Genomic DNA, 10,271 nt, shown 5'->3' with positions numbered 1-10,271 from the left:
GAGCCATCAGCCCAGAGCCCGACGCGGGGCTCGAACTCACGGACCGTGAGATCGTGACCTGAGCTGAAGTCGGACGCTTAACCGACTGTGCCACCCAGGCGCCCCAATGTTTATTTATTTTTGAGACAAAGAGAGACAGAGCATGAATGGGGGAGGGTCAGAGAGAGGGAGACACAGAATCTGAAACGGGCTCCAGGCTCTCAGCTGTCAGCACAGAGCCCGACGCGGGGCTCGAACTCACGGACCGCGAGATCATGACCTGAGCCGAAGTCGGCCGCTTAACCGACTGAGCCACCCAGGCGCCCCTCTTTCCATTTCTTAAGATCCTTAAGTCAGGGCGCCTGGGTGGCTCAGTCGGTTGAGCATCCGACTCTTGATTTCGGCTCAGGTCTTGATCTCAGGGTTTGAATTCAAGCTCCTACTTAAAAAATTGTTTAAAAAAGATCCTTAGGTTAATGTCCACCTGGATAACCATACTACGGAGATTGCATTTTCTTTTTTTTATTTTTTATTTTTTTTTAATTTAAAAAAAAAAATTTTTTTTTCAACGTTTATTTATTTTTGGGACAGAGAGAGACAGAGCATGAACGGGGGAGGAGCAGAGAGAGAGGGAGACACAGAATCGGAAACAGGCTCCAGGCTCTGAGCCATCAGCCCAGAGCCCGACGCGGGGCTCGAACTCGGGGCTCGAACTCACGGACCGCGAGATCGTGACCTGGCTGAAGTCGGACGCTTAACCGACTGCGCCACCCAGGCGCCCCTGGAGATTGCATTTTCTACCCTGAAGTAAAACATCTTGGTTTGAGAATTGTTAACTAGACTAGAATGTAGTTGCACCATGTAGGATTGTGTACTGTCAGGTGCTGTAGGTAACAGTAACACACAAGACCCACAGTTCCTGCCTTTATGGGATGACAAATCTCACAAATACAGGTCACAAATGCACAACCACTGTAAAAAAGACGGTAAGGGATTGGAGAGGTGAGTGTGAGGCGGGAGGGAAAAGAGGTTGAGAGAGCAGGGAGAAGATGCAAGAGGGCTTGGCACACCGGGGGAATGGAGAGTTCTGTGACTTGAATGTGGTAGAAGGGGGGTGGTTGCAAGAGCGGCTGAGGGGGAAAGGAAGGCTCTTCCACCTCCGAGACCACAGTAAAGATTTAAGTCACTGAGCATGGCTGGCTGTGCACCCATTTGCGTTATTTTATTTATACTAATAGACTTTTCTTCCCCCCCAAAGAGGATGGGTCAGTCCTGAAACAGTTTCTTTCTGAAACGGAGAAGCTGTCCCCTGAAGACAGAGCAAAATGCTTTGAGAAGAATGAGGTAGGAAGATGGCTTCTAGAGCATCAGTTTTCAATTCCTACAGAGGTTTTTGTGCTAATTATTCTCTCTTTCCTGCAGGCCATTCAGGCTGCCCATGATGCCGTGGCCCAGGAAGGCCAATGTCGGGTAAATACATGCAGATACAAATCAGAGCCAGGCTGCCCAGGTGCTGTCTGTGTTTCCCCTGATATGAACAAGAACCTCTTACCTGAACACAGCAAATGTTTCCAGCCACGGCCAGCTAGGCCCATTAACACCAGAAAATTCTACCAGAATAATATTTTGACTACACCTGTTCATAAAATGGCTCCCCACAAATCTAAATGGCAATAAAATAGTCTTGAATAAATTCAAACTGATCGTTTTTTGTTTAGATCCAAATGATTCTACAAGAGTAACACCCCTCCTGGAAATTGAGCATTTCACATACTTCTCTCACAGACTGTTGGCCAAGAGTAAGATTACCAGCTAGGATTGATGGTTTCTAGAAGGCTTAAATATACCATTAATCTGAATAGAGTCCTCCTGTCAACTGTTAATTAGATTTACGTTGGTTATCAGTGCCTTTATGACTATAGTTGACCCTGCCACTTTCTAGTCTTGACCTTGGGTGAGATGCTTATCCTCCCTAAGCCTGAATTTCTTTCTTAGTGAAAAGCAGAGTTCTGATAGTTACACTATATCTACCATAATAGATGAAGGTATTAAAAGAGTCTTCTAATATTGTCTATTATATAGGAAATACATGTTAGCTATACTGATTTAAAATGGTACATAAGCGAATCAGTTCAAGCACATACTTAGTGACAATTTATTTTTTAACAAATTAAGCTCTGCTTTTAAAATCCTTGCAGAATATGTGTATTAAATCAACATGTTACACATTTTGAACTTACACGATATTAGGTCAATTATATCTCAGTAAAGCTGAAGAAAAAAAAATTTTAATGCAATGTATATTACAATAAAAACTCATTTTCAAAATATTTCTTGACTCTTCAGGTAGATGACAAAGTGAATTTTCATTTTATTCTGTTTAACAACGTGGATGGCCACCTCTATGAACTTGGTAAGTTTGTCCATTTTGGGAACCCAGTATAGTTTCATGCATTCTTTTATTTAAAAATTTTTTTTAATGTTTATTTATTTTTGAGAGACAGAGAGCACGAGTTGGAGAGGGGCAGAGAGAGAGGGAGACACAGAATCCAAACAGGCTCCAGGCTCTGAGCTGTCAGCACAGACCCTGATGCAGGGCTCGAACCCATGACTATGAGATCATGACCTGAGTGGAAGTCAAACGTTTAACTGACTGAGTCACCCAGGCACCCCATAGTTTCATGCATTCTTTCAGATGAGATTCCTCTTAACAGTATTGGTGTGTGACTTTGTGGCACTTAATGTATGTTTGTGGAGTGTATCTTTGTTCAGGAAGTCAGGACAGCAAGGTATTCTCATGGGGGCACTTAATCCTTTATCATACCCAGACCCTTCCCTTGACCAGTCAGTCCGTGACCTGCAGAAGGAATGACTTTGGTCACACACCGGTGAGGAGATCAGTGCCAGTTCAGGGCATTCATGTCAGACTTCCTCTTTCCTCCTTCCACTACAGCGTTACTGGCTTAGGAGTGCTAGCAGCAACCTGACAAGGAATACTTTTGGAAAAAGATAAATGCACGTGATCTTGCTTGTATAGAAAGAATTTGGACGTGTTGGGGGATAATTTCCCTTAGCTTGTATACGGCAATAAGAAAGCTTATCCATCTTGTAAAAGTCCTCCCTTCTGTATTAACAGAGGAAGACTGGTAGCCATGTTGCCTCAAGTCAGGAACTACCTTTGAGCAAATAAAAGCAAAGCTAACGTGGGGCCAGTTGGCAGTCATTGAGGGGCAGTGAAATCCGAAGCATTCCTTCTTGTCTCTGCTCCTCCCTGTACTTCGGAGGCTGCATCTGTCTTTTGCTTTGGGGCCCTGCCCGGCAGATGGGGCAAAAGCCTTTCTGTTAGGATGGTTACGTTTCGCTTGTGTGGACCTGTTGCTTGTGGATTAGAATTGCCCGGGATGGGCATCTAGGAGCATTTGAACCTTATTTGCTTCTGACTAGCCTTCCTTTGTGGAGTGGCAGTGGTATTTGGGAGATCTAAAACTTCCCTTTAGGCTGGGTGAACACAGTAGCCAGCAAATGTGCAGAGAAATTGACATGCCTGGCTTCTTCATTGTAGATGGACGAATGCCTTTTCCGGTGAACCATGGCACCAGCTCAGAGGACTCATTGCTGCAGGTAATCTTCGGAACCCGCCTCCGACTGGGTCCACGTTTCTTTAGCCATATTATCCACAGTGCTAATACCTTGTCAGTGCGGCCAGCACCAATCACCTGGGTTAATAGCAGTCTTTAGGGTTTAAGGATTATTCCTGTCTACCTTATCTTATAAGATACGGTTTTAAACAGGATCCTTCAGAACAGCCCTGACTAATCTGTCTCGTGTGCTGACTTTCGCCTATGGTTAGAATTAGTCTGAAAGCTGTTGCTTAACTTCCTCTCGGGATTAAGGTGACCATTGTTCTCTTGTCAAATTACATCATAGCTAACGACTCAAAGAACAGCAGCCTGAGCCTTTCCTAAGCCCTCTCAAACTGATGGATTTGGGTCAGTCTTCCAGGTAGTGCACTGTGGATTCTGGTTAGGCCGTCAACTTCAGTTTTTTCTTCTCCTTTGGTCCACTGTTACAGCACAAGAGAAGCAGATTCAAAATCTGCCTCGATAAGAACTTAAGATCCAGGATCACTATCCTACTCTAAGTGACTATAGAAACCTCTTAATTCTGGACAATAGGCTACTGTAGGCCCCTTCACCCTAAAAACAAGTTTCTAGAATCAATTTACTGCTATAAAGGAAAGCTGTTTCATCGTGATACAATAAAAAGTGCAGTTAAGGTAAAAGTACTCCATTTGTACTAATAACTAATCTTTTTTGAGTGCCTGCTATGTGCAGATGAAGGGCTGGTAAACTTCCTGTAAAGAGCCAGGTAGAAAATGTTTTCGGCTTCGTGTGGCATTTGGCTCTGTTACAAGTACAGAAATACTTCAGGGATATTGTGGGCTCTGTTCCAGACCATTGCAATAAAGGGAATATTGCAATGAAGTGAGTCCAATGAAATTCTGAGTTTCCCAGTGTATGTAAAAGTTATGTTATAGTATAAGTATACTATGGTTTATTAAGTGTACAATAACGTTATGTCTAAAACAGTGCATGCACTTTAATTAAAAATACTTTATTCCTTGGAGTGCCTGGGTGGCTCAGTGGGTTAAGCGTCCGACCTCGGCTCAGGTCATGATCTCGCAGTTTGAGTTCAAGCCCCTATCGGGCTCTGTGCTGACAGCTCAGAGCCTGGATTCTGCTTCGGCTTCTGTGTCTCCCTCTCTGCCCCTCCCCTACTCACACTCTGTCTCTCTCTCTCTCTCTCTCTCTCTCAAAAATAAACAAACATTAAAAAAATAAAAAGAAAATACTTTATTTCTAAAAAATGCCTACCATCATCTGAGCTTTCTGTGAGTGGTAGGTAATGTTTTTGCTAACGGAGGTCTTGCCTCATTCTTGATGGCTGCTGACTGATCAGAATGCCGGTTGCTGAAGGTTGGGGTAGCTGAGGTGATTTCTTAAAATAAGACGGCAAGGAAGTTGGCCACATCCACTGACACTTCTTTTTACAAACAATTTCTCTGTAGCCTGCGATGCTTTTGATAGAACTGTACCCACAGTGGAGCCTGTTTTAAAATTGGGAGTCCGTCTTCTCAAACCCAGCCGCTGCTTTGCTGCCTTGGTCTATGTGATGTCCTAAGTCCTTTGGTTGTTTCAACAGTCTTCACAGTAGATCTCATCCTAAGAAATGTGCTCATCCGTCATCTGTTAAAGTTTGATCATGGGGTTGGAGCAACTCAGGCCCATCCTCAGGCTCCACTTCTCATTCTTGTTCTCTTGCTGTTTTCACTGCATCTGCAGTTACTTGCTCCACTGCGTCTTGATCCCCCTCAAAATCATCCACGAGGGTTGGAATCCACTTCCTTCAAACTCTTGTTCATGTTGATATTTGATCTCTTCCCAGGAATCAGGAATGTTCTTAATGACATCTAGAATGGTGAATCCTTTCCAGGAGGTTTTCAATTTATTACCCGGATCTATCAGAGGAATCCATATCTATGGCAGCTTATAAGCCTCACAAAATGTATTTCTTAAATAATGAGACTTGTAAGTTGAAATGACTCCTTAATTCGTGGGGCCACAGGATGGATGTTTTGCTAGCGGGTATGAAAACCACATTAATGTCATTGCACATCTCCATCAGAGCTTTTGGGTGACTAGGTGCATTGTCAGTGAGCAGTCCTATTTTGAAAGAAATCTTTTTTCCTGAGCAGCAGGTCTAATGGTGGGCTTAAAATATTTAGTAAGCCATGTTGTGAACAGATGCACTGTCATCCAGGCTTTGTTCCATTTACAGAGCACAGAGTAGATACAACATACTTGTTAAGGGCCCTCGGATTTTCAGAATGGTAAGTGAGCACTGGCTTCCGCTTCCAATCACCGGTTGCATTAGTCCCAGACAAGAGAACCTGTCCTTTGAAGCTCTGAAGCCAACTATGGACTTCTCTCACTGTGAACGTCCGAACTGGTACCTTGTTCTGGTAGAAGGCTGTGTCCTCTGTGTCGGAAATCTGTTGCTCGGTGTAGCCACCTTCGTTAGCGATCCTAGCTGACCTTGTGCAGGTACTGCCTCAGCACGGGCTGCTTCACCGCACACTTTGATGCTACAGAGGCACCTTCTTCATTACAGTTACTGAGTCAGTGTCTGCCAGCTTCAGACTTTCCTTCTGTAGCCTCCTCACCTCCCTCAGCCCCCGTAGAATTGAACAGAGTGAGGGTCTTGCTCTTCGTTGGGCTTTGGCTTAAGGGAATGTTCTCGCTGGTTTGATCTTCTATCCAGACCCCACAGACTTCCTCCATTCCAGGAATATGGCTGTTCTGCTCTCTTCCCATCCGTGTGTTTGCTGGAGTAGCACTTTTAATTTCCTTCAAGAACCTTTCCTTTGCATTCACGGCAGGGCTGAGTATTTGGCACAATAGGTGTAGCTTTCAGTCTGTCTCAGTGATCGACGTGCTTTCCTCAGTAAGCCTAATCATTTCTAGCTTTTGATTTCAGGGGAGAGACGTGGGACTCTTCCTTTCACTTGAACACTTACAGATGGCTGTAGGGTTATTAACTGGCCTAATTTCAACATTGTCTCGGAATAGGAAGGCCTGAGGGGAGAGAGACACGGGGGGACAGCTGGCCACCGGAGCTGTGAGAACACACACGACATTTATACTAAGGTCTCCGGTCTCGTATGGGCGTGGTTTATAGCACCCTAAAACAGTCCTAATAGTGACCGTCAGATCTCACTAAGCACAGGTCATCGTAACAAATACAAGAAAAAAGTTTGAAATGTTGCAGGAGTCACCACAATGGGACACAGAAGCACAAAGCAAACGAGTGCTGTTGAAAAATGGCACTGATAACTTGCTTGATGCAGGATTGCCGTAGACTTTCACTATAAAAATGCAGTGTCTGAGATGTGCGGTAAGGTGAAGGGCAATAAAATGAGGGTGCTCGTATCCAGTTCTGTTACAGCTGTCCATTGACCGTGTCCAAGTGAATGTGTGGCCATATTCTATTAAAACTTAATTCATAAAAACAGGCAGTTGGCTGCAGTTTGCCGACCCGTGTGCTAGATGCTCTTCTAAGTGACTTACAGCTTTTAGGGATGCTTTTAACAAGGCTGTGAGGTATTGTATTCACGTTTTACAGATGAAGAAAATGAAGTTAAGTGATGCACAGATGCGTCAGTGATGTGTCAGTGACTTGAATGACAAAACCATGGTTCAAATCTGGACAATCTTAGCCACTGTTTGATACTACCTTTCTGTGTAAAAGACCAGACTTTGGAACATCCTAAACCTCATGACCTGCAGGTGTTAGTGGGCCAGATTATGCCACAGTAGGTGGGGTCACTGCCTCGAGCTTGCTGTTACACACCTGAGATCAGTTAGAGACAAGTCTGGATTTACGAGGGGTATATGGGAACAGTACAGAATGAGACCTAGATATAGAAAAGCAGGATTGAAGGATATTTGCAGAGTCGAATTTACTTATGGGAGAGCATAAGAACAGAGGCGGAACTTCTGCTTATGACCCATTTGGGGAAAAGACTGGTCCTTCTAATAAGGTCTGAGGTAGTTACTGTCCTCTTGAACACTGCTGGTACGATAAATGTGCCCCACATAGGAAACTTAAAGCTGTTACTTTGAGTAGAATTTATGAGGTGTGGGGAAGATAAAACTTTGTTTTAAAACAACAACTATTTAGAATCTCATTTAAAATTAAATGGAATATAAACCAGCATCGTAGTGAAAATTCTTATCCTCAGTAAGGCTGCTGGTATATGTGGTTACAGTTGTTTTAGATTGTCTAAATTGTAAATTACTGCTAATCTGGTAAGAAAGTAAATAAACTTGATCCAAGAATTCTGAATGTGAAAGGATTGAGGTCACTGCTCATTGTAGGGGATGGCTCTTCCCTTTATAGACACATCTTTAATGTTAATCATCATTGTGGGCCCTATAGGAAAGTCAATTTGGGGAAGGAACATCTGGAATATCAGTATATTAAAAATTCTGACAGTGAAATATGTAGATGCTAATCTATAGAATCCACTCTAGTTTTTACAAGTGGTTCTAAAGCAGGAGCAAAACTCTGGGTGTGGTTGATGCCTTTTAAGGGCCAAACTCATGGAGTTGATTGGTTTTAGACCTTGGGAGCTGACTGTTGTATCCTCTTAAAGGTCCTATTCAATATGGTTTGTGGAGCTGTCTTTCCACTGGACTTTTTACAGACTAAACAGTGATTGATATTTACTATGCCAAGGCTGTTAAAGCCTAGAATTTGGTAAATAACTAACATTGGCATCAATTTTCTATTACCAATCTTTGTAATCTAGGCCTTAGAACTAGTCACACATGTCATTCCACCATCAATAAGAATTCATCATCTGCACCTGGAAAACCAGGCTGTTTTGTGAAATGTTCACTTGAAATGTGTGTCTCCTAGGAATTTCTGAGTTAGGGGAACTTTTCTCTTATGCCCCCTTATCCCTTATGGGAGAGAGGATCCATTTTTTTTTTTTTTTTTTTTTTTTGCTTTGAGAAGAGCACTAATAGTGTTGTTTTCTTGTCAAAACCAGGCACAAGGCGGGAAAAGCATAGAGTATTTGGTGGAAGTAAAAAAAAAAAGTCAGAGCTTCCGAAGTCAAGTCTGTGTGTTGTGGGTTCCTGTCTGCCCATCACCTGATTTTTGTCTTAAAATCAGCCCTGGTTCTGAAGTTTAAGGGGAGGTTTGAAGTTGATCAGGGTGACCTGTTCCTTTCCCTTTGAAACTTCATTTCGAGCTGCTGCTGCTTTGGATATTAATGACCTTTCTCCTTGCAGGATGCCGCGAAGGTCTGCAGAGAATTCACTGAGCGTGAGCAAGGGGAGGTCCGCTTTTCTGCTGTGGCACTCTGCAAGGCAGCCTGATGCCCTAGGGGAGGGACACAGCTTCCCCCCACCCCTTCCCTTCAGCGTGAAACCTGTCCCCACAGTGCAGTCTAAAATGCTTCAGTACTTGTGGAACACAGCTGTTCTCCTTTGGTTCTGCAGATACGCTCTTACCCTCCACCACACCCAGGCACTAGCAGAGCTCAGCTGTCGATCGAGCAAAGTTTGATAGAAGCTTCAGATGGCGAAGCATTTTCCCCCAGTGTATGTATTGTACCTCAATAGCTAATGCTTTAAATGACTACTTTTGGTTTGTGTCTGTAAGTTCAGGCCTTGGATGTGGTTTAATTGTTTGTCCTTAAAAGAAATAAAACTTTTCTGCTGATTAAGGGATGAGCCTAAACTGGTTTTCATTTTCTCCTTTACCTTCCCCTCCAGTACGTTTTCCTAGTGTTCCACGTTTATGGCCTTCCATATAAGCAACTCCTACAGCTCATAGGAAAATGATGATGAAAATAGTATTGGTCCAGTGGGTCTCCAGACTTTTTCCTATATATTTATTTGTTTATTTTCAAGCTTTTATTTTTTTAAGCTTATCTCGAGAGAGAGAGAGCAGCATGGGCTGGGGAGAGGCGGAAAGAGAATTCCAAGCAGCCTCTGTGCCATCAGCACAGAGCCCAGTGTGGGGCTCTATCTCATGAACTGTGAGATCATGACCTGAGCTGAAATCAAGAGTCGGACATTTAACTGACTGAGCCATCCGGGTGCCCCTCAAGGCTTTAAGTAATCTCTACGCCCAGTGTGGGGCTCAGATTTCACTCTGAGATCAAGACTTGCATGTTGTACAAACAGAACGAGCCAGGTGCCCCTTTCTGTATATCTATTACTGTATATACCTGTAGACTTAAAAGATTTTTAAACTTCATTTGTTTAGAACAATTTTGGGTTTATAGAAAATTGAGAGGCTATTACAGAGTTGCCATATATTCCTCATCCATTTCTCCCATTAACCTTTTCTGTCAGTAGGAAACATTTGTTACAGCTAGTGAACCAACAATTGAAATTACTGTCAGCTAATGTCCATAGTTTGTTTATTCAGATTCTTCCAGGTTTTGACCTAATGCCCTTTTTCTGTTCCAGGATCCCATCTAGGACACCATGTTCCATTCAGTGGTCATGTCTCATTAAGCTCCTCTTGACTTTGACAAGTTCTCAGACTTTGGTTTTGAGGACTTAACAGTTTTGAGGAGCACTGGACAAGTATTTTACATGATGCCCCTCTACTGAACTTTGTCCAATGTTTTTCTCACACTAGGGTTTTGTGTTTTGGGGGAGAAAGACCACAGGGATCAAGTTGTCATTTTCATCACTTCATATAAAGGTTAC

The 10,271-nt window shown here is 43.3% G+C and overlaps 1 protein-coding gene across 1 annotated transcript in view; it reads left to right on the top strand.

The window, feature by feature from the left end:
• Positions 1 to 9,276, top strand: part of UCHL1 (ubiquitin C-terminal hydrolase L1) — a 14,889-nt gene extending 5,613 nt beyond the window's left edge. The window contains exons 5-9 of the mRNA XM_040485021.1: positions 1,238 to 1,323; positions 1,402 to 1,449; positions 2,326 to 2,392; positions 3,542 to 3,600; positions 8,838 to 9,276. Coding sequence (XP_040340955.1) covers positions 1,238 to 1,323; positions 1,402 to 1,449; positions 2,326 to 2,392; positions 3,542 to 3,600; positions 8,838 to 8,924 — 347 coding nt within the window. The 3' untranslated portion in view covers positions 8,925 to 9,276. The remainder of the gene's footprint in view (positions 1 to 1,237; positions 1,324 to 1,401; positions 1,450 to 2,325; positions 2,393 to 3,541; positions 3,601 to 8,837) is intronic.
• The last annotated feature ends 995 nt before the right edge of the window (positions 9,277 to 10,271 follow it).

Source organism: Herpailurus yagouaroundi, unplaced genomic scaffold (assembly GCF_014898765.1).
Source record: "Herpailurus yagouaroundi ecotype Mexico unplaced genomic scaffold, PumYag 28, whole genome shotgun sequence".
NCBI lineage: Eukaryota > Metazoa > Chordata > Mammalia > Carnivora > Felidae > Herpailurus > Herpailurus yagouaroundi.
The sequence above is the reverse complement of the archived record's forward strand: the minus strand, read 5'-3'. Positions and strand labels throughout refer to the sequence as shown.